The sequence below is a fragment of the Lagopus leucura genome, unplaced genomic scaffold, assembly GCF_019238085.1.
Source record: "Lagopus leucura isolate 7727_CA_CO unplaced genomic scaffold, USGS_WTPT01 Super-Scaffold_100049, whole genome shotgun sequence".
In the NCBI taxonomy this organism is placed as follows: Eukaryota; Metazoa; Chordata; class Aves; order Galliformes; family Phasianidae; genus Lagopus; species Lagopus leucura.
This window is the reverse complement of record NW_024962295.1, coordinates 562,650-587,361: the sequence shown is the minus strand read 5'-3', so window position 1 is coordinate 587,361 and position 24,712 is coordinate 562,650. Positions and strand designations below refer to the sequence as shown.

The 24,712-nt window shown below is 40.0% G+C and overlaps 1 protein-coding gene across 4 annotated transcripts in view; it reads right to left on the bottom strand.

Annotated features, from left to right (window-relative positions):
- The window catches only part of UGGT1 (UDP-glucose glycoprotein glucosyltransferase 1), a 46,099-nt gene that overhangs the window by 6,652 nt on the left and 14,735 nt on the right, over positions 1-24,712 (bottom strand). For 3 of the 4 annotated variants that reach the window (XM_042885346.1, XM_042885344.1, XM_042885343.1), the window contains exons 10-36: positions 24,422-24,521; positions 23,187-23,247; positions 20,752-20,843; positions 19,942-20,092; positions 19,644-19,763; positions 18,817-18,902; positions 18,236-18,371; positions 17,360-17,491; positions 16,081-16,245; positions 15,772-15,892; positions 15,018-15,116; positions 13,750-13,773; positions 13,153-13,247; positions 12,406-12,612; positions 11,682-11,813; positions 10,662-10,792; positions 9,235-9,330; positions 8,787-8,889; positions 8,302-8,381; positions 7,357-7,546; positions 5,722-5,880; positions 4,300-4,385; positions 3,873-3,957; positions 2,789-2,877; positions 2,244-2,348; positions 1,593-1,677; positions 433-615 (exon numbers count right to left, since the gene is read on the bottom strand). In XM_042885346.1, coding sequence (XP_042741280.1) covers positions 433-615; positions 1,593-1,677; positions 2,244-2,348; positions 2,789-2,877; positions 3,873-3,957; positions 4,300-4,385; positions 5,722-5,880; positions 7,357-7,546; positions 8,302-8,381; positions 8,787-8,889; positions 9,235-9,330; positions 10,662-10,792; positions 11,682-11,813; positions 12,406-12,612; positions 13,153-13,247; positions 13,750-13,773; positions 15,018-15,116; positions 15,772-15,892; positions 16,081-16,245; positions 17,360-17,491; positions 18,236-18,371; positions 18,817-18,902; positions 19,644-19,763; positions 19,942-20,092; positions 20,752-20,843; positions 23,187-23,247; positions 24,422-24,521 — 3,113 coding nt within the window. The remainder of the gene's footprint in view (positions 1-432; positions 616-1,592; positions 1,678-2,243; positions 2,349-2,788; positions 2,878-3,872; positions 3,958-4,299; positions 4,386-5,721; positions 5,881-7,356; positions 7,547-8,301; positions 8,382-8,786; positions 8,890-9,234; positions 9,331-10,661; positions 10,793-11,681; positions 11,814-12,405; positions 12,613-13,152; positions 13,248-13,749; positions 13,774-15,017; positions 15,117-15,771; positions 15,893-16,080; positions 16,246-17,359; positions 17,492-18,235; positions 18,372-18,816; positions 18,903-19,643; positions 19,764-19,941; positions 20,093-20,751; positions 20,844-23,186; positions 23,248-24,421; positions 24,522-24,712) is intronic. The other variant, XM_042885345.1, reaches the window with a different exon arrangement.

Below are 24,712 nucleotides of genomic sequence, written 5' to 3'. Positions count from 1 at the left end.
AACTGCCTTCTGGCTCCTCTGAAAGACATTCAGATCTGGCCAAGCTAAAATCCAGCAGGAGTGGGAGGAGGAAAGTGTCTGGGAACTGAGGAAAACACCGTGTGTGGTAAGTGACCTGCAGACTTGGGGAACAGGGCTGGTACTGCACAAGTGTCAGGATGAGATGGAATCTGTTTGGCAAACTAGCTGGAATCACAGCAGCAAGTGAGTGAGGAGCCAGCCAAAAGAGACAGGCCAACAAAACCAAGCTTTGTGGGAACATGCTGGAAAACAAGCACTCACTGAAGCATGCTAGAGTTACAGAATCAGCATACAGTCATGCCTGCAAAGTGCTCAGACTTGCAACTTCTGTAATACAGAAATTGTATTCTAGAACATATTATTCCTAGAGGGGAAAGAAGAAAAAGATCAAGTAATTTCACCCTGAGTTACCTGATCAGCATCCACAAATAAGATTTTATCAACAGCTAACGGGAAGAGCACGTCCAGAAAGAGGATCTTGTAGCCCCAGATGATTCGCTGTTTCTCTGTTTGCTGGTGAAGCCAGCGTGGCCATTTGTACTGGACAAGCTCGTACTGGAAGTTGTACTTCTTTGCCATATATGGGATGAACTCCTGCAGGGGGAGGGGGGAAAAAAAAGGACCTTATCTCATTCTTTGCTCCTCTGCTGGAAAAAGAAAAGCATGTTGCAAGAGACAGACTCCCATCCCATAATAAAACATTAGGAAAGAGCTGGGAGAAACGCTTTACTGGAACAACGTGGCCCACTGTCAAATGAGGCAATGCTCTCATCTGTGAGGCTTCCTCCAACACCAGGACAGCACAGATGTTGCTGAGACCTTGCAGAACACAGCTGCTTGCAAGGACAGGGGAACCACACAGCTGCACCTCCCAGGAGCAGTCACAGCACAGCCCACAGCTCCTGCAGCACCACAGGCACTGCTACTGATTTCCCCCTTCAGCTCATAAGCAGGTGAGTCTCTGTAACACTGCTACCTAGGATTAAGCTAATTTTTGAAATACAGTTTTGTCGTTCAATTACCTCTGCATTCTGTGTTGAATTCTGCCATTTGATTCATGAGGAATCACAGACAACTGATAAACATATCCAGGTGTATTCATCCAGAGCCCAAGGCACTCTGGCACGCACTGCTTATGTACTCTCATCCATCTGAAATATGCTTTTAACATCTCTCCTTAGGGAGCTCTCCCCATACCTAGTTACAGCCCTTGTTTCCCTGCTAAGTATTTTCCTATGCTCTTTCATCCCTCATGTATCAGACACAAATCTACAGCCCTGATTTTCATCTTAAACTCTGCACCTTTATCATACAAATCACAAAAAAAAAAAAAAAGTTGAAACCCAAGCATCACTTTCCAATCCCATGCTGTTCTCTTCAATATTTATCTTTGGCACAAGTCCACTCTCAGCCAGACTTCCTTCTAAAAGACATTTTGATACTTTGTGAAAACAGAAGGTATACAGACAGGTAACTGCACATATGGTTAGATAATGGCATGATGCACAACTGGCAACATTTTTCTTATTTAATTTTCCCACTACAGAAGACGTTTCTAATTAGTAACAAACCTTGAACATAGGTGACAAGTAGTTCTTCAGAAACCAAAACTTTAAGGGAGTCTTGGTGTGTTTCAGCACAGACAACATCATTATGCTATCAAGAGAAAAAGAGAAAAGGTTTGGAGCAATAGCTACCACATGCTAGAGATCAGCTGCAAACAGATCACAAATTGCCATTTCACATTATTGCATCAACTGTGGGATGTCAGATTGCTGAGCTCAGTGTGTGAAGAAGTGGGCAGCTTCAGTGGGCATACTGCTCAACTCTAGCAAGAATAAAAACCTGCTGGCTTTCTGAATCTGCTGACAACACAATTTCAGATTCTTTTCCAGAATCAGAGACACTTAACTACGACTTATACATTCTTAACAAAACATTTCTATCCCATTTTTTTTTGTAGTGAGAAATTCCTAGGATTGACTGAATTTGCTAGATAGTGTACTGCTATTCTGAATCTTAATACCACGCAGACAGAAGTTCCTGTTTTCAAGGACTTGTGTGCTGCTGTGGTTATGGTTTGGGTTTTTTGACTGAATGCTTTTTGTGTGGGCTTTGATTTTGTTTGGTTTTAAATATTCTTGCAAATCCTGATCTTTTTACTTGTAAACAGCAGAACACATTCCCTATTTGAAGCTCCAGAATATAAATTCTGAACTGACCGTAGGAATCTTTCGTATAAATGTCCTGAAGCCACAGAGAATATGTTTAATACATCATCTTTATCCTGCTTCACATCTTCATTCTTTTGTCCTCCTGTAAATCCCCTGAAAGGACAAACGTATCCATGAAAGACAAGATAACAAGGCCTAGAAAGAGTGCAACAGACTATGAATTACTACAGTGCTGTTTGGCATCCCTCTCCCTGGTCTGTGCATCACGGTCCACAAGACAGAGCAGTGCAGACACAAGCATGGAAGCCACTGGATTGCAAGTGGAAGGTGCCTGGCTGAGATGCAGCTCCTGGAAACAAGCAATGCTTTCAGACTTCCCTTAGCACACGTGGTAAGGGAACACAAGCAGGACAAAGTGGTAATTCATCTCTCTAGAAACGAGGGGGTCTTATGAAAGTTCCAATGAGTCAAGCCCTAAGTTCAAGCTATTCTAATAGATGGCTATGGACTATCACAGACCATCTGTACCATCAGAAGAACAAACAGCTTTCCAGTTTAGCAGACTTGCAGGTGATTACTGAATTCATTTTTACCATTTGAGAGATTCCCAAAATCCAGATTCGTTCTCACTGGTGCCATCACTCAGTAGATCTTCGTTCATCATGTCCAGTTTTTTCTGAACCTGTGAAAGCATAACACTGCTTGAGAGAGCAGAATTAGATACTGAGCAAACAGCTCTGGAGCACTTTTAGCATCAGTTTGAATTGTGTCCAATGAGCTGCTCTGTAACCTAAGCTGTATGGAGAAACAGCTCAGCAGGGAACTGACATCAGACACCGAGGGCATGCTAGCCTAAATGGTTAAAAACACTTTGCTCAGAGGTATTTAGGGATCATCCTTGATGAAGGAAACTGGCAAAGAAGCAGCTCAAACAAAGCAGCAACACAGTCCAAAAAAAAAAAAAAAAAAAAGCAAACAACCACCAAAACCAAACACAACACCTCAGTACTGCTTTGTGCATTTCTAAGAGGTCTTACTGGACACTGAGACTCCACAGCAGGTAAGCAAGGAAGGCAGGAAAAAACAAACCAACAGGAAAACATCCCAGAATTACTCTAACATAAGTAAATCCTGCGGGTTACTATGAGCCAGAAGGGGCACAGCCATCATTTATCTGTCATCCTCACTAAATGTTCCAGCTATATGAAAAGCAATCCTGACAGAAGAGTAAATTTATAATTTCCCTTTGTTAAAAAAAAAAAAATATATATATATATATATATATATATATATATATGTATTTGCACCTCTTACATCAGAAAACAGAAAAAATACTGGCTCAGTGGATACTCTGAGTGTTTACCACTGGTATAATGGACCTAACAAGACTGACAGGTTTGTTTCTTATGTCACAAGCACACCTGAGCCAGTAAAATGTGAGCGTAACTATTTCTCATGTGCATACAAAGAGCACAGCAGCTGCACCATTCTCTCCTGTGTGAAAAGAAACAAACCCAAGTCTGTAGATAATTCCCTCCATTACAGATGCTCTAATGTGAACTTTGCCAACTGGCTCTAATTAAGCCTGCAGGAAGACATCATCAGGCCCTCAGTTTCTTCCCCCAGTACAGCTCAAGCAGACTGCTTTTAAGAACAGCTCTACATTTTTAAACTCACCTTCACTTTAATAATTTTGCTCTTGAAGTTGTTGAGAACGACAGTAACTTCATCAGCTTCAGGCGGAGAGTCTGTGCCATCGTGGCTGAAAATACATTAAAACACTTTACTACAAAGTAGAAATAAGTTCCTTATGTCTTCTACATGTCTACACACTATTAAAGCTGAGCATTGTAGGACAGGTTTGAGCTGTGACAAAGTAGTAAGAAACATAGACATGTTCCAGTACATCCTTAAACACAGACTGGGTTTGGTAAAGGAATGAATTTCTTTCATCTCACACGCCTTATGCACAGTACAAAATCCAATCTGCCAACCAATTCACTGCACGTGGGCAAGTGAACTGTTAGATTCACATGTAATGGTGCCAGTATGATTTAGAAGTTTTCCCAAGAAAGAGACCAAAGCATTTCTTGTCCTGTCCCACCTGTAGATCCTGTAGATATCTTCAGATCTGCCCTTCCTGAGCCTTAGAGTCCAAGCACCAGGATTTGCCTTTAACTGGAAGTAACCCTGTAAAGAGAAAAGAATGTCTGTCCATTTCCAGAAAACACAAACAAGTTTGTAAGTCATGTATTTTGTCCCACTGATTTGTATTTGGAAATAGTTACTTGTAACCCAGCTGATGAATACAAACACAAGGACCTGAAACCCTCTGAACTGGGAGAAACAAACCCTACATAACCCAAAAACTTCCATCTTTTTTCATAAGAACCAAGCATTAAAACATCCATCGTTAGATGACAAAGTCTTCAACACACGTTGATAGCAACAGTGCAATCCCAAATTTGCTTCTGCAAAAGCTTGCCTTCGTGAAGAAGTGGGTGCATTTCTAAGCACTGGCTGGTAAGCACCCTGCAGCCTGTGAAAGGTTGCCCACAAAGCATGAGATTATCCACGGTGAAGCTAGAGAGAGGTGTTTCACAGCAGGAAGCAATAACACAGTTCTACAACACAAAATCTCTCCCCTGAAAAATTACAATAGGAGTTTACAATGCTAAATTCCGTAAGAGGAACATCTCAGCTTGGAATAAAGGCTGAGGGAGTTGGGCTTGTTCAGCCCAGAGAACAGAAGGCTCCAGGGAGATCGCAATGCAGCCTTCCAAAACTTAGAGGGAGCTCATAGGAAAACACAAGGCATGTTCCTGGTCTCTCAGGTCCCTTCATACCCCTTCACAGCACAGACTGTGAGGAAGAGGATTAGTAGATACAGCACTGTGCACCATGATGCACACACTTCAGCTTATCTGATGAGAAAAAGCCCACTGTCATACACAAAATAAGGCTCACCTTCCCTTTTATACTTATCAATATCACATCACTATAGAATACAACTTGGCTATGAAAAGGCAAGGAGAAATACAAAACTAAGTGAAAGAATTTTAAAATAAACAGAGGAAGCATGCATTTTTTCCTTACTTGCTCTATATGCTGTATAATGCATTTAAAGATTAAAAAAATAGTCAGTTTATTTCAGTTTTTCACTAATATTATCTATAAAGAAGATATCCCAATGGCTAACTTCCCTTGCCGTAATTTCAGTCCACAACTTCTCACAGACCAGTGTGGATTAAAGACAGCTGCAGGGAACCATCATGTATTTGGACTAACTAACTCTTTTCCCCAACTACATTAAGAAATTCCTGTTCTTCCTTGCTTCCTTTGTTTTCTACAACACTGACCAGCTGAGGAACAACGTGGTTCTGATTCATCTGCCAGCAACTGTGGGATGTCAGCAATGTCATGTAGCCACAGCCCACATACTTGGAGAGATGTAATGCTTTATGCAGGTGGTTGTGCTGACTGCAGAACCACAGTTCTGCACTGCCAAATGGAATCGTTTGCTTACCAAGTTGGCCATAACAATGGTATCCACGATGACAGGATTGGTTGAGGTTCCCAGGGTAAACTGGAGGCCCCGAGGTGGCTGCCCAGTGGTGATATCATAGCAGTGTCCTTCCAGAAGCAGATACTCCAACTCATATTCCGCAGCAACAACGTTATTCACCTGTAAGGAGAAGATACTGCTGAACTCACCAGTAGCACAGAAGTGCAATTATTTTAGTGATCCAGTTAATATACAAGATACAGTAGATATAGTAATTAACTAGCACTTACTTTACTTCACCAGAGAAGTTCTTTTGGATGAATACCCACAAAACCTCAAAGATCATGACTCCATTGAGCATGCATTGTTAAGGCTGTTCCTGACCAAAACCTCTGGCTCCCAACAGGTTGGATGTCAGGTTAAGAAAGGGAAGGACTGTTGCTTTATTTTGCAGTTCTTTTCACATTTATTGTGGGTTTAGGTTTAATCAATAGGTTGGTACTCAGGATAGTGCTTTGAGTATGCCTGCAACCTCTACTGCCCCTTTCTCAGGCTTTCAACTCATTTAAACGGAGGTGGGTGCTATCCAGAGGCCAGCTAAATAATGGCTTACTGCAAAGGAAGAGTATTTGGTCACCTCCTTAAGTAATTCACTTCACACCCTGAAGCCCAGCATTTTCTACTTCTCATCACAAGTGGATTTCTAACTTTCACTATGTGTTTTCAGTGCACATCACTACATGCCAGTGCAGTGCACCTGTAACCACTTTGCAGCCCACTACCTGTAGAGCTTCAAACAACCAGTAGAAACCAGATTGTTAACAGCAGGAAGTTAATAATTAGCACTACCTTATCTATCCTACTGAAGATGAAATGAGAATCATCCACTTGTACGTACAAACACTCCTCCCTTGTTTTTAAAATCATTTCTGTACTAACCTCCAGCTCCTTGGTTTTTCTCAGAATTTTATCTTTCTGTACGTGGGGCAAAAGCCCAGATCAATATTCTAAAGGTCCAACTCATGGCCTGTTTTTTCAGCTCCTAAAAGTACTGCAGAGCACTTATCTCTGCACCACTTCTACTGTTCTGTTGATACCACAAATCCTTTTGTGGAGCAAGCATTTTCTGCTAACAAAAGCCATGAAATGATGAGGTAGCTAAAGCCTGCTTGGTCACAAGAAAAGTAAGTGGGATTGACTAGAAATGAGATGCAGATCTTATCTTCCATTACAATATTAGCTGTAGCTCTCATAGGAAATACTTTTTAAAATTCATAAATAAATATATTTAATGCCCAGAGTTTGTTTTTAACTCAGGACATTCTGAAATAACACACACACACATGCACTTGGAATGGACATACCCACATTCAAAGCAGCACTTCTGCAGGATCTGCTGCCAGCCCACAGCACTGCTCACCCTGTGGCACCCTCCAGGCATCCACAAGTAACTGAGGGCAGCAATCTGCCAGCGAGCTTTGGTTTATTTGCAGCCCTCCTACAGAGTTTCTAGAGGTCTGCAACCATGACAAGTGTTAAGATCAACTCCTTTGTGTTTATTAGTATTTCAAAATTCTAAAGTTCTTTCCAATTAGAAAAATAACCTCTGGAAAACCAACAGAAATGCAACAACTGTAACGTACTAATTTCATTTACCTCCTCTAAGTAAATATTATCAAGGTCATACGGGGTCCTGACAGATTCCACCATCCAGCTCTCAGGAGTATTTAGGTTCAAAGTGAATAGTGGAGACTGAGGCATATCCAAAAACTTGGCAATTGGTCCAGAAGCAAAGCTGTTATCTGCTGTGAAAGAAATTTCCGGCTCCAAAACGTAGCGATAAAAGCTGAAATTCCAGAAAGAAAAGATTTCAATGTACTTCTGCCAAATCTGGCCAATCCTTCATGCTCTGAACTTGCTGACAGCATCAGTTTTCCCAGAGCTCCAACATCTCCAAGAATCACTGCATGGGATTTTTATTCCCTACTGTGTACAGGAGGCTTTGCCCAAAGCAACACGCTTAGAACAAGCAGAATTTTCACCTCAGAGGACAAAGCAGAGTGTGCACGGATCAGCCATAAGGATCAGTGAGTGATACAGTCCTACTCACATACATAAAACCCCACCTGACTTGTAAACCAGCACCACTATCTCACACCACCCACAGATTCATGGATTCTCTGTGGGAACTCATGTCATTGTACTAAAGCTGAAAGCAGTTATTGAGACCTTATGATATTGCAAGGAGTTTAACTTTCTCTCTGGGTTGACTGTGTTTTGTTGTCGTTGCTGTTGTTACTGTTAATATGAGGTCCTGTTTTAGTTGGTTGGTTGAGTTTTGGTGTGGATGGAATGTTTTTGGAGGGATGGAGAAGTGGGAGAATGGGAATTAAGGGCTTGAGAGATGCAGCCCAGCAGAGCTGTGGAACCTGGTGTAAGGGTGGTTTTCTCCACTAGGCTACATTCCAACTTGTGACAAGGCTCCCAGATGGCCGTTGCCAGCCTCACTACAACAAGCATATGCTACTGCTTCCATACTGCTCTTTTTCAGGTATCAGGTAGGTTGTTGCTGTGTTTATACCTTGTAATGGCATTGCTTACCTTTTTAGAGGCATGTCAGAAAGTTTTGACTGGCAGTTCATAAACACCCTTAGGTTCATGTTTATCAGTTGGTTCAAAACCTACAGTAACAAGAAGGAGACATTCCTTAAAACTTTAACTGGAAAAGGAGACACACAACCTGCTCATTCTCAAGCCTCCCTTTACCACACTCATCTGGTTGTAATTAGATCAGCCACATGCTCCCTCATTTGCAGGCATTCTTTTTGGGATGGAGAGACTTTCTTCCTCAAGAATAATGATTGCAAGCTAAGGTGTCAAAGTGGTAAAACTAAAAGCTAGATGCATGATTTTGTTAGTGTGTAGTACACAGTGATTTTGCAGAAATGTGTATTTCAGCTGCATTGTTAGAAGGCCACTGGTCACTACAGAGTCAAGGAAGAAGAGAAACTTTTCAAAATTACAGAATTGGAAAAGAAACACTGTTAAAAATTGTTATAAAACATATGACAACACTGCATACGTACCAAAAGTAACGGAGCAAGTCTTTGGGCATCTCTGGTAACAGGATCAACAATGGCCACGACATCAAAATATGTCTCTCCCTCTTTTGGTCTCAGTTTAACTGCACTAAACAGAAGGAAAAAAAAGAATTTTAAACTACCAAGTGAATTGAATAAACAAAGGAAACACACAGTCCATCTCCTCCAAAGTCAAAGTACTTCCTAAATGCTGTGCACATTCCAAAACTGGACAAATAGGGACAAATACAAATATGCATACACATGCATACAGATAAGTAGACAAAGATGTATTCATCATGAAAACAGACCCCATTCTGAAAAGTGTTAGGGATTAGTGTTAGTTCCTATGACTGCCTGTATTATTTTTTTAATGTTAGTGTGATTTAAACACACGACAGTGTTAGAAAACAAGGAAGAGCACATTGCATAGCAAGCAGCAGCAATCCTGTACCTGTATCGTTCTTCAAAAAACTGATATTCAATTCTTGCCTCTCCTTTTGGTTGAGCAGAAAGAAGAGCATCCACTTTCATTACCAAGTCACTAGCACTGAAGGAAAAAGAAAAAAAAAAGAGGTTTACAGGTATTCAGAAAAATGCACACATATGTCATGTTTCTGTCAACTAGCAGCAAAAGAGAAAAGGCTGAACTGAATTGAGAGATGCAAGTTAACAGTCCTACTACCTCCACACACAAAAATTTGTCCATATTTATAATATATTGGCTTGAGAAACAGAAGCATGGAAAGATAACTGGTGCTTCCAAAGCCAGAAATTGTGCCCAGAACACAGTGTCCTTACTGTCCTCACCTTAGTCTAAGAATTCTCTGAAGTAATTCTGAAGATTTAAACAAGTTTAAGGGTTAATCTAGCACTGAGAATTTAAATAGCTTGCAGCCTTATCACTGAGAGGACCAAAGGGTTTGGCTGACACCGAAACTGCTCTCACTTTAGTGCTGCAGGCACTGCATCCCTCAGCCTCACTAACCTCTCTCAGGCCTATAAGAGGTTCAGATCAAACCCTTCTTTCACAGCAGCCTTTTAAAACCATGGCTGTTAAGTACTAGGAAGCAACAGAGAAAATTCCAAGAGAAGGGGGTCCTACCATTAAGCCATAGTTACCCCACACAACTTCTTCCTCATTACTATTCTCATAATTTTTCAGCCTGGTATTATGAGAATACCATATCTAATCTTAAAATGTAAAAGCTCTTGAAACTTCAATGAATACTGGTACTTACACGATAGCTCTACAGAAAAGCAATACTGTGTCAGAGGACTTTCACAGACAAGCACCACCACAGAAAGATGTAATGCTAACTAGGATGGAAATTATCTTCTTAGTGATAACCTCCATCCCCCAGCTCCCCTCCAGCACCCCATGCCCATAGACTTTGGATCCACAGACACTGGCATCCTTGATCCTGAAGACATCTTTCTTTTGAAGAGCTCCTCTATTGCAAGGATTATCAACAACTACGATTTTCATTATCACATCTCTTCCTCTTCTTTGGTTATTTCTCTTTAAGAAGTTAAAAACACGTTTCTGTAGCACTGGCAGTGAAATGGGTAATTATGTTTGATATGATAGGCCAGCAGCAGTTAGCTGAACTGCAAGTATACTCAGAAAGCATCTCCTTCCTTCTTTATCTTCTTTTAAACAGGTAACAGGTAATCCCACACAAGAATTATGAAACCCTGGCATGTTGGAGGAAGATGATTTTAAAACAGTGTGTCAGCTGAGACTTAGCTACAGGAAAAACCCACTAGAAGTCTGAATGCTTTAATATTAAGGAGCAATAAGCAAGCTTTCTCCAGGCTGCAGAAAGCCACGTTATCAGGATAGCACCACTGTTTACCAGCCTCTTCATGTTTACTCACAGATCTTCTTCAAATCCCAGCTGCTGAATCTGAGATTTGATTTTCTGTCCTGATGTCTTTAGGATGATGTTCTCAAGGAGGTGGAAGTCATCCTGATTGAACATCTCGCCATCCTCTAATGGACCAATTATCTTTTATACAGGGGGAAAAAAAAGTGAGTTCAGCATTACTAGGTAAGAGCTGCAGTGAAAAAAATTCAAAGATGTATTAAATAAATGCTACAACTCAATCTTTATGGATATCAGCTGCTCAGGTGAATATTGCTGCCAAAGGCAGCAAAGTTTAACAGATCATTCTATTTACAGTCATGAACAAAATACCCCAGATAAAGCCATAAAACATGTTTAGAATTTTCAATGAATACTCGATTTGCATAAACACAGCATATTAAATTATATGTGCAATATGTCCTGAAAGGTTAACAGAATGCCAGGCCAATGGCAGTAGTTCAGCAAATCTCACTGCTGGGGCCTTCAAAAGCCTTGGCTACTGAGAGAAAAAGAATGCCACAACTCATCACTTGAATTTTTTAACCCATTAAAGTATACAGCAGCCATGGAATCTGCCTTCTCCTCCCTGCCCCTAGTGAGCAAGCACGTGACAGAAAAAAAACAAAACTGATTACTGGCAGTGAAATACTGCTGTTAAATAATTTGCCTAAATCTAAGTGGCTCTTGTAAAAAGAGCCACTGAAAGAAATTAAGGCACCAATATTCAGTTCAGTGTCCAGTGAACTGAAGCAACACAAATTTATCATCCTTTCTGGCTCCTGGACTCAAATCAGTGACAGCAGGAGCTCAACTGCTACCGACAGATCTGAATTTGTATGCAACACCAACAACTAATGGCTCACAGCACCAAGAAAAGGTCACTGCACATCTGAACAAATAACTGGGAAGCAAGCCAGTGGCCTGAGGGAGGCCCACATCCCATCCCTAGGTCTGAATGTGTATCTGATCCCTGCTGCTCAAGGCCTGCATCTTTCCCACGTGTGGAATCTCTTTCACCATCTGATCTCACCCTTCCATTGCTGATCACAGCCCTCTGCCCCTTCTTCAGCTTGAGAACGTCTCTGCAGTATATAGCATGGGACAGAATGAAATCCACTTTGGGAGATTCAAAGGCTTCCTTAAAAATATTGGTATCCATACCCTGAAAGAAAAAAATACTGGTCACTGAAACGTGAAATAAAAATACACCTCTGAACACGTTTTAAAATATCTTAATAATAAGATATAATCTTTTTTTTTTCTTTCTTTGTTTCCATGTAAGAACAGGTTAAAACCCAGCTAAAATTTACCCCCGGGCTCCTTGTCCTGGTGGTCTTAAACCCTGTTCTTGCCACTCAGTGAAGGGCCCCAGCCCTACTCACTGTTGCTATTCAGACCACTTGTTCCATTCATTTGTTCTGAAGTGATTCCTGCCCAACCTCTTAAAACTAGTTTGAGAAATGTATTTTTCCTTTGCTGTTTAAAGAGCTCATGAGATTGAAGTTCTCCCCAAAATCCCAATAACTGACCCACTCAAACAGATCCCTTAAACTGCATCCCTTTGACTTTTTAATGTTGTGTAGCTTTGATGAGTATGAGGATTCACTTCATTTTCAGATGATATTTTGGGTGAGTCACACCTTGGGAGAACACTCCATTGTTACTTTATCTTTTGTAGTTCCAACATGCTACACTAAGAAATTCATGGTGAGAACAAATACCCTACCTCTGTAAACACAAACAGCCATGCTTACCCCAACTGCAAATTCTAAGATGTCAGCTCCTGCCTCCAGTGCCTTTGCAATTTCTTCTTTTGCCATTTTGGTGATGAAATTCTTGGCATTATTTGATGTCTGTGTCTGCAGAGCTGCCCATATGGCCTTAGCGACAATGGTGTTGCTGCTGTTTGGCTCTTCACTAGGATTATTAATCATGCTGATTCGAACATTATTGCTGGATTTCTGTATTTAACCAAATATGAATTAGGAAAGTTTCAGGTTTTGCTTTAAATGAGAAGGAAAAAAAAAATCTGTAATACAATGAACTCACTGTTTAACTTCAAGTTTACCTACAGGCACCACTGTGCCAAGAATCTTCTACATAATACTGTCCTGCCTAAGAGAGATTGGAGCACAGCCAGCACTCAGAGAGCTGGCAAAAGAGTGATTTAGCAGTTAGCTATGGATTTGTATGATTCAGTTACCTTCCTGGAACAAATGGGACAGGGCAGAGAACAGTGCTCACTTTAATCTCCCAATAAAAACAGAGAGATTTTCAATTTAGAACCAGGAGCTTAAAAGAACATCTTTTCTTTACTGTATTAGAGTAAGACCAAGAAGAGAAGGTCAGGGATGTGCCAGCTCTCACAAACAAGATGAAGCTGGAAAATGAAGAACTGATCTCTCCAGGGTCACACAACAGAAAGAAGCACAACTTGTGTTTTTCAAGCCTCTGTCTACTGCTTGATTATTGCTGCTAAGTGGAGTGAAAATACCACCTACCTGATGTTTAATGGCATCATACAACAACTGTCTTCCTGAAGGTTTATCAAAATCACCAACAATCCAAAAAGTCACCGGTCTAACAAAAGAATCATCTGCAGAAGAAAAAAGGGGGCAGGAATAGTTGAAGGCAAAATTTGAGAGGAAAGCTTCAGCTTTTCTTCATTTGGAGGAAGAACAAGGTCAACATGCAAAGACTCGAAACAAAGTAGAACAATATATGAAAGATCCAGATAAAGCTATGCCAAGCCTGGCAAGAGAAGAACAGTAGTACTGATGTAATATCAGAGTTCATTTACCTCATTCAGTAAGCCCACTTTGTGCATGCACTTGTGTGTCTAAATTGGATTACTTATTTATTTATACCTAATTTAGAATTTTTTAAAAGAGCCTATAAATAACTTATTGATTCCAACCAGAGCACAGCATACTGCTTCTACATACTGAAGCTGTTAGTTCACAAAACCAGTTGTGTAGGAAGATAAGGAGTGACAAAGCAAACATGCATTTAGAACCTGCTGGTTCTAAGGCCAAAGTTACAAAGGAACCAGGAAATTCCCAGAACAACAACAGATGGAAAGCCAAAGCATGATTTACCATAGATCTCCTTGGAAGACATTCCTGGTCAAACAGCAGAAAGGAAAGAGGGAAAGGAAAAAGACATTACTAACTTGATAGTGATTCTAATATGTACCAAGAAGCTGCAGGACTGTGCTGGGCATAACTGAATCACTGAAGCTCGGCTCCAGCAAGCAGCACATTTGTATTAATTCTATCAGAATGAGCTTTGACTTTTCCCCCCCATCAAATAGACAGATGCTTTATTTCTATACTTCAGCAGTAGTTATATATTACCAATAGCATGAAGATAACATTCTTAAGACCATTTGCAAGAACTGCCATGCCATTATGACTGAAATGTTAAGTTTATCTTCCCCCTTCAAAAACCAGCAAGACAGCACTACGCTGAGCCAGCAGTACCTGCACAGATAAACGTGACACAGATCATATGAGCAGATACCAGTTATTAAGTATCTTAAGTGACAAAAGGGGCAGCGACCCAAAACTATTACGTTGCAGGACTAGAAATACACGTTTAAATGAGGTGTAGGTTTAATTAATAATCTACAAAGGGAAAGTGAGAAACTCTTGCCAAGATTAACACAAACCAAAGGAAAATATAAGAGGGAAGGAGTGGCAGCAGGCAATATCTGGGAAATGTGTGAGAGCCCAGTAAAGGCAACAAACAGGAAGAAGAGGAACTGGTTCAAATGACAGCAGCTCATCAATGATTCCTAACAGAGATGAGTACAGGAAAGGCCTGATTAAGTCTGTGCATGCAATTCCTACAATGAGCTGAGTTTGAACACTAACAGGGGACTTCATCTATACTGCAATTAAGCCATCCTATCACTGGAAAAGCAGTGCATGTACCAGAGAGATATGAATAGCACAGACCAGGTTATCAGCTGTCTTATATAAGGAACAATAACGTTTTTTAATGAACCCATACAACCTTTCAAAATTTCAAATTAGGATAGAAGCCCAGAACCCCTCTATATTTTTCTAGTCAGTTTAATTGCAGCATCTGAGCTTACGCTGCTGCATTTCTGATGGCACCATCCACCTCAGCAAGAGCAGGCTGGGTGGGACTCCCATCCCTAATAGAAGGCAAGGTTTACGGAGCAAAACATTTTTGCTCCATGTAGATGTCAAACCCTATAAAAACGTTAGCTTTTAACACCTGGATTGCAGCATTGCCCACAGGCTTGGACAAGACTCAAGGCATGTGTTGTGTACTGTATGTATGCTTAGAAACACACAAGAGTGAAGTGCAGTTCATAATAATCCATGGTAGATGTTACCTCTCTTTGTCAAGTAGGTCATGCTGTTTGCCACAGCAGCTGTCTTATCTTTGGAATCCAACGTGCTGAATCTAGCAAAGTCATCCACATAGAAGTTATCTGAGGAAGAGAAAAAGTATTTAGATGTCAAAGCAAACAATTTCCATGTAAAATGAATAAAAATTCACCCTTCTTACCAAAACATTATGAATACTTCCCACCATTTTTTCCTCATGATACTGCTTTTTAGACTTGATTTCCATTGTTAATATATAATAAACTGAGGAAGTTAATTGAAATAATTATTCAAGTTAATTTATATAAAGATACATTCTAAAGCCCAGAGTTACTCTTTTTCAAGCAACTCGAGAAAGCGTGTTTGCAGTCCTGCCATTATTCTGCAGTCTTGAGAAGTTCTGCTACAATACATGTCACAGCAAATCCTAAGTAATTCCAGAGATGTCTGTCCTTCTCAGCTTAAGAAGAGGCTAGAAATAAGAAACAAACTGATGCTTTATACATATTACATGAACGTGCTGTCGCTGACTTTTGCTCTCAGTTTCACAAGTCATATTCCCTTGAGGATTTGTATAAAAAACAAAACAAACTCCTGCTGTGATAAATCTGTACCTATTCATGCTATAAGTAATATATGTGCCAGCACTAGGGCTACAGTGTTACTTGGGGCAATGCTTTGCCACTAGAGCTTTCCATTGGGACAGCAAGTCTTTGAATCAGATACTTCAGGTTTAATGCAATGAAAAGCATCCCTTACTCATTGCTGTCAGATCTAGGTACTCTCTGTCTGACATTAAGATCCTCGAGTTAATTCTTGGAACAACATTAGGCTGATTCATGATATACTCAACCACATCTTGGTCATTAGATAATTCACCCTGAAGGAGAGGAGAAAAAAGAGTAAGGCATTATTTATTATATCACACCTCTGTGCTTTAGACAACTTAAAAAATATAAGAAAATACACCAGTTAATTTGCTTTGTGTATCACATATCTGGGGACTTTTGAGCCAGTTTTCAAAACACTCCTTTCCCTCCAGAGACCCCAGCTGCACTCAGCACCTACCAGGTACACAGCTCGCTGGAAGATGCTCGTGGTTTCCAGGATTTTGTGCATTGTCACCGTTTCCAGGTCATCAGGATCCAGCTGGTCCTTTTGAAAAGGCATCCCATTGAACAGCACCACAGGGAGAGGGCCTACACCCGTCTGCTCGTAGTAACTTTTTGCTGCCTAAATCCAGGGACAGAGGTAGCTTTACTGTGTCAGCCCATTACCACAAGGATTCAGAATATTTCTATATAATATCAAAAAACCATCCGTTTTAAAACACACTAAGATGTCTTTTCAGCAGCACATAGAACCCTTCCTGCATCTTACACACCCCATATGTCCTTGTCTTTCAGCTTCCAAGCAAAAAGAGCTGCCTTATCACACAGAAATGCATTAGTGTTGGGTTGCTGCTTTGTTTTGTTTGGGCTCAATGTGGTGCCTAGCACATTAACTGAGAAGACTTCTATCATTCAAAACTGTCTGCCCCTGCTGGGTTCCAGCTCCTGAGAGAGTGCTTCTCCTTCTACTCTCCTACACACAAAGATGGAATGCTTCTGTGCATACAATTCTATTTATGTAACTCTGTCTGCCTAGTTTTTAACATGTAGGCTGTTTTGCAAGTGTTAGAGTTATTGTAGATGGTATTTTCATTCATTCTTCTAGAAGATTCAAGAAAAACAAATACCCATTCCTTTCCATACAATCCCAAATAGGATCTGTCTCATCTCGCAGAAAAGTAACCAAATACTGATTTGCTCTCAGTTTTCCCCATACAGGAAAGAATCAAGCCTAAAAATAACTAAGAAATTCTTTGAGGAAGATTGCTGAATGCCTTGCTACAGAAAAGCCATCATGAATTCAGGACCATAGCATCATCTCATCCAGCATTCAGACGCTGATAATAGGAAAGAAAATCTACAACAATCCCTCCTAAGCATTAAGCTCCATGGTTTTCTTAGGAACCATTCCCTCACCTCCATTTTTGAAAGCATTTTTAAACTACTAAGCTCTCCACACCAGAACGAGGAGAGTATCCATGAGTCACAGAAAAGTTATCTTCATTCCTGTACTACACAGAAGATTTCAGCAATATTAGATCACAACAAGTGATGCACACTAGTAAGATAAAGCTCTGTGCTGAACATAAATTCCTACAGCATTATGAGGTCACTAACACTCGTGATAATAGACACATGCTGAGCAAGAAAGTTGCATCAAGAAACTGTATGTAATCATATATTTCAACTGTGTTGAAGCAGAAATGTGACAAATGCTTTAATTGATGAATTCTTACCTTTCTGTTTTGATCATAGGCAGAATCAATTCCCAGAACACTGTTCACTTCCACATAAGGATACTGTTTCTCAAGAACACTAACCACATGCTCCACCTTCAGCTGATCTCCTGTTTTTACTTTGTTATATATCTGGAAGGGGAATATAAATACAAGTTTGCAGACCAAATGAAGAGCACTTCTAGAAAGGTAAACTGACCTGTCACCTGTATTCCAGTAATTACATAAGAAATATACATATACAAAGCTTTAAGAGCAATACTGCAAAATATATTTTCATAGTTATTCACTAAAATAAAAACTCCTAAGTATGAAGCTATAAAGCACTCATAGCTCTGCAAATCATCCTGCTTTGCCTAACAGTCATCACAGTAAGACTGGAAGTAGATACATATGGATTTCTTTAAACATCTTGCACCTCTGATTACAAAATAGTTCTCAGAGAAAAAAAGGCTTAGAACCGAAGACATCTCATAAACAATAGAGTAAATCTCACACGTAAAATAGATCATGATCATTTCCCTCCTGAAGGCAAAAGATTTTGTTTTTGTGACTTAAAATGATATATTTAAAAAAAATAATAATGAGAATAACAGTCATAGTCTTCAAGTTACCTGCATGACCCAGCTTGTAGGTTTACATAAACGTGTCAAACTATAAGTGAAAATGGATTAACTAATACCTAAAATACTTATTTACATGGCAAAACCACGCAGCAGGAACTATTCAAGGGGAAAAAATAGATATATTGAGGGGATACACCCATTTAGAACTCATTGGCAGAATGAGGAAAGAGGTAGGAAAACTACACGTGAATCTTACATACATAAAAGCACATTAAAAAAATATTCATTTTCATTTTAAATGAATACTTACAGACATGACTGTCTGGAAAGCATAGTTATTGTCCATTTCTTGTGCCACATAATTGTACACTCTAAGAAGGGCAACGCCAGGATCCTGAAGGCCATCAACATCGTCACAGTCATCAACCACAAAGACTAGTCCTATCCTGCAATCAAACAAACCCCGTATCTTGAAGATATCACACTAACAAATAATCAGCTCTTCATACAGTGGTGGAGTACAGTCATCATAGGCAAAGGCCTTTTCCTAAGCAGACCAAATGAAATGGCTTTGAGCAGAGTGGCCTTATAATATACAGCCTCTAAAGGTGGGTTCATCAGAATCTTGCTTCTCATCTCTTTCACCCATAGTATTTCCTTTTAGGATTCTTCTGGACTATTGGAGTAACTTTTACTCAGCTCTGCTCTGCTCGTAGCAAAAGTTATACTCAAAAATTTTTGAAGGAACAAGGTTCAGTAAATGCCCTTCCCAGCCACCAATACAAGTTACTTGATGTTGGTGCAGTGTCCCAGCAGTAAGTACTTGCAATTGCAAAAGTCACAAAAATACAGCTGATGTAAAATAAATTCTCATAAAAATACAATAATTACCTCAGTGGGATGTGGTTACTGAAGAACATCTCTGCCACATTCAATAATTCTGCCGTGGTCTCATGAGTAGGATCTACTATCAGCACCTGTCCACGAGAAGGCAAGATACTGGGCTTTTCAATTCATTTTTCATTGCAGAATTATCATCAATGCCATTTTATGCATTGCCAGAGAGATGAGAGCCACTAAGTCATAGTTTCTACTACAATCTTGAAGTCCAAAATCATAACCAAAAGTACCTCATCTGAGCTGCTGAAGTGTTACCTTACAGATTTCACAAACTTTATGCTGGACCTGACACCAAGCTGCAGCTAAAGACTGGGCAACCCCCAGACTGAAGGGGCACCCATGAGTAATGCAAGGACTGATGATCATCTTTTGAACTTCTGGTGCAAGAATGTTTTCTAACTAAGACAACTGAAGCTGCTCTTAACCCTGTTAAGGAAATACTAAGAAAGAAATGTGATGGATTTCATTAACCAACTCCAGCTATTATCACAAAGCAGAAATGCACACAAATTCTCACTTGTCAAATGATGTTTGTTTCACCAGTGGAGCAATCCACAGATGTGCAAGCAGCACACACAAGACCAGTCTAACATAGAGAATCATGCTCAGTAATCTCTGAACCTCAGTTGTAGCTCACTACTACAAGAAAAACAAAACCTTTGAGAGGAGCACACTATCCCAAGGCATTTAAACAGCAAGGAATCTAGCATACTCCTAAGTGCCAAAGCTAATGGCCCTGATGTTTATAAGCATACACACAAGTAACAGAAGAACAACAAACACCAACACATTTAATTCCCAGTCAGATTGCTACTTACCAAGTTATGGAAGTTTTTTCTGATCTGTCTGATCACCCCTGGGAACGTGGGACGCAGCAGTTCCTGCACACTGGAAGGCCAGGAATTATACCGGCTGTCAACTTCCAGATTGTTGATCCACTAAGAGAAAATACCTGCATCATTAGACTGCCAGTCATTCTGCTCAAGTCTGAGGTTGTACAAAAACTAGACAGAGCATAGCATGAAAAAAACTAAAACAAACAAAAAATCCTCCTAAGAGCTTAAGAACACACAGCTGAAGGGCACGTAAGTTATCCCTTGTATGAAACTCACACACCGAAATAGCAGGGCTTCTGATGTCCACTGCGTAGTCTGAATCTGATGGCTGGATGTTCAACTTCAGGACATTGTGCAAGGACAGCCCTTCAATCCCCAAGCTGTGCAGACCTTCCATAACACGAGCTTCATTGCGTAGCACATCAAACAAGCTGGAAGGAAAAGAAAATCTGTAAATTTTAAAGATAACAAATAACTGTTTGTATCCTAAGAGCTAACAGATAAAAGGTATAGACGAGTCTGCCATATCTATGCATTACTTCTTGTTTCTCACTTACTCCTAACTCTCCCAAGGAATTTGAGATAATGTAAACCTATTCAGTTATATTTCTCGGAAACACCACATTAAATAAAGAGAAGTAAGGCATGATATACATGTGTCATTTCAATTGCACACTGCTGAAACAGATCTTGACAAAGATAAAGGTGGCTTTCAGATAAAAGCCTTACAGGGACTTCTCTTTTGAGAATCGAATGTTCTACTTCTTCAGAATAAAATCTGAAGGCAGCCCTTGGAAACCAAAGTCTTGTGTGTTCACAGGACAGATCACACAAAGGTGATTTCCCACTCTGACATCCCAGCATACTGCAGTTTTCAAAGCAGTTTTTTTGCTTTGTTTTGTTGAGCAAGTATTTGCATAAGGGAAGGAAACACAATTTGCTTTTTGCAGAAGTTAACATTTAAACCTAGTCTAAATACAGACACTGGGAAGGAGGCTCACACTGTCTAAATGATTTCTCTATCCACACACAAGCAGGATGCATGATTCTAAGCAGGATACAATTTTTCTGAAAAAGAAAACATTCCCACCTAAATATGTCCTGAGTGTCCAAATCAATATGCAGCCCATTGATGAAGAGAGCAGAATCCCCCGGCTGTAATCCTAATGTTCCTTTGAAATACTGGAAGAAAGCAGAAGGCCATTAGAAGAATGCTGTGGACAGAACACAAATATTAGAGAGTTCAGTGTGCCAAAACTGGATTTTACCTCCATTACTACTCCAAAATGCATGACATGACTTCTCAACTACAGCCTCTGTTGACTTGATGCATATACCCATGGCAGAGGAAGGCAAGTGAAGCTAGCTAGTGCATAGACACACATGTAGGACTTCTGTTTGTGTGACTCAGTGACTCAGCAGTAGCTTTGGAAAGTTCCTCAGTGGATTTTTAAAATATACCTGATTAAATTATCAGAAATGCTTGAGAGAAGTCATTTAGTGCTATGATGAACAGTGAAGGAGAAGCACAGTGTTTAGACATTAAAAAAGCCTGATATCATGAAGATGAGCAAAGTAATGGAAGAATAGCTAAGTACCACGTGAAGTACCAAGAACAGGAAAGCATCTAGTCAGGAGGAATTTAGGTATTTGATTAAATAATGGTGCTCTCAAAGAAGAGCTGAGCACATGCAGTGTTAACTTGTACTTTTTTGTGGATAATTATCTCCTAACCTTTACCTTGCTAAAACCACTGAACTTTGCCACCAGACAATACTCACAGACTGACCATCATGCAAAGAACAGCTTACAGGGTTAGATCTAGCTTGGTTGGGATCTAGCAGCTTAGATGTACTTGCAATGAAACTGCACCCACCAAGTCACGGGCCTATGGACCAGACTGCTCCAGCACAGAAAAGAGAAGCCACTACCAGGCAGCTCTAACTTGCATTTACATTCTAGACTTCATCCCTCCCAGAACCACACCGCAGAGCAGTGTCAAACCACATCCCTTCTGTTCACATTTTATCACTATTGAACAACCACGGATTTCTCTTTCGGAGCAGGAATCTCAGGGTATCCTTAATTAGCCTTCAGGTAAGTGTGCATTTACTAATGGACTAGCTAATGTCTATGACTGTGATGACTACTAATGTCATCAATCAGATTTTAAAACAAGGACATAACTGTCTAGCTTTCACTTTTCCTACTAATGTCAAGTTAGACTGAAATGCATGAAGAGATCAGCATAAACCACATGCTGAAAGCTATTGTTTGGCTCTGTTTTTATTACAATCTTAAACTTTCATTTTGTATTCTATCCAGATGGCACAACCAGGTGCATTTTAATTGTACTGCACAGAATTCCCATGTGCCTATTGTTTTTTCAGTGCTTTGCTAATGCCAAGGATACAACAGAGCTGCTAAGACATATTTCTCCAACCACTTGAGCTTACTCAAGGGTCACAAACTTGCCAGGGGCCCTGGGCCCTCATCAACTTCATTTATTTATTATTTCATTTCAAAGCACACGAAGGCTGAACAAGCAGATGTTAAATTTTATTTCTTTGCATTCAGAATTGTAGCACTGGAATAATGTCCTCCTCAGTGTGGTTCCTTACAAACCAAAGCAGAAGGTTTTGTGTTTCTTCAGCTGCTTCACCGTGAGCACTGCTGAGTTCTGATACCTAAGCACTGCCACAAACCAGGGGATGAGAACTAAATTTATTCTGCATCCTTAAAGGCTGTTAAAAGGTGCTTAAAACTCTTCAGGCAACAACCTTCTAACAAGCTACATTCTATGCAGCACAGATACTTTAAAATAATCCCAAAGTGTAACAACCTTTTAACTCTACTTTGACTAAAAAAAAACAAACACAAACACTCCTATTTAATAGTCAGTTGATTTTGAGAAGTTCAAAATAGAACCAAAACCTACAGTCATGGACCTGAAATCAGTGTAAGCCTCTTTGTCACGGCTGACCAGGGCTGTGACATGCAGACTTCACACACCTGCTGTATCACTCAAGCAAGAACAAAGTCAGACACATGAAAGGCCATCCAGCAGGTGCAATTCCTCCCAAAACAGTGACCAACCACATCTCTGCAGCTCAAGCCGACCAGCCATCACCACACAGAGCTCCAACTTGGCTGGACTGATTTGGAGACAGACATCCAAATTTCTACTACTTTGTTTTTGATGCATTGCTCACATTAGAACAGTCTACATGGAAAGCCTAAGAACATCTTAGCTTTATGCATTCTGCAAATAACTTTCCATTGCTATTTAAGCTCATTTTATAAAGGTAAATAAATGCAGGCAACAATGTTCAAATACTGAACAATATTTCATATACTGCTTCTACCCTGTACATTTTCATATACCACGACAAAGTTGTGAGTGAAAATACTGGCTCAATATTTTGAGCCAAATGTGAAGTTTTTAATAGAATCATTACTATTAAAGCTTAAGCTTTTATTAAAACATAAGTGAGATAGCACTACATGACTTTCTTGAAGTGTTACCTTCTGATTCTCTTCAATTTCTGTTCTGAGGTCCATGGAAACAACTGTTTTTGTTATGGCTCTGCAGAAATAAAAACATGATGCTGTGAATCATCATTCTGCTTATGTAGTGAACAGATTACTTATCTAACTAACCCATTTTTTGTAACTTAAATATCAATACATTTAGTTCCTTAGCATGAAAAGCTACAATCAGAAGAACCTGCATTTCGTGGTACCATTAAACACTTGGATGCACTGTTTTTTCATATATATGCTCTGTAATATATACAAGAAATATATATAGTTTTCATACATCTTATTCTTTAATATATATTTAATTCAAGAGAACATAAAAACATTATCCACGTGCAAACTGCACCAAGAAAGACAAGCTTTTGGCTCTCAGTGTCTAGTTTCACATTAACCCATAATAAAAGTGGGCAGCTTCTACAACAGTAGAATCTGACAGCGCAAGACATGGGGATTTCACTCCTTGTGGGCTCTTGTTCCTTTCCCTTCACTGGATCTAGTGATTGCACCACCATGGAATGGACAAATTCAGCTCACAAATCTGACCAGAAACCAGACGACAGAAAAAAGCACACCTCAAGAAACCATAAGCAACTAAATCTTTACATCAGGTATTAGAGATGAGACCAGAACTCAACTTTCTTTTACTCTTAAGTGTATCTCCACCTGCTCAAAAAGGAATAGCTCCTACATACTCATCTTCACACTCCAGGTCATTAAACCTATCAAAAGGAATCTATTTCTCCATTGGTTGGGCAGGCCAAATTATGACCGAAGTTCTTTGAGTATGCTCATGTAATTGATGAAGCACAAAAAGCAGTGGAATGGCACATCAATGTCTGACACGAGGCTGAGTGAGCAGTTTGCCAAAGGGGATCTCAGAAGAGTCATTCAGAGAAAAGGTTAAGCCTAAAGCCTCCAAACAGGAACACTATGCAATAAATTCTTGAGGACTTGAAGCAAAAGGGTCAGAAGCGTTTCACAATAACAGCAGAGCTGGTTCTGTTGAATTTACCACCAGTTCACACCAAGTGCCACCAAAGAGAAATGCTGTGAGACCCTCATTCAGCCATACGCTGAAAAACGGTGCACAAACATTCCCCAGTGGTTGCTTCCAGCTAAACAGAAACACAGATGTTAATTAACCCAACCACTGTTGCCCATCTCGTGCTGTGCTGAGAAAAAAAACAGACAATATCCAAAGCATTCATCATTAGAATCACCTGGCCTTTGTAGGGAAGTTCTGACTCAGATCTTTCATGACCATCAAAGCATCCACAGGAGGAGCAGCCAAAATGCGTGCAGCAGATTGGAAACTTAAATCTGCAAGTGAACCAACAGTAAGATGAAAGAAGCCAATGCACCCATCTTACATTTGACTTGCAACTTTTTTGCTTATTAGTTACACATAAAACTCATTTTCTGTCTTTACATTTCCTTTGCTTTTCTGCATTTAGCAGGTGATACAAGAAGTCAGTTTCAGAGCAAGTGGGTTTAATACACTTCACAATACA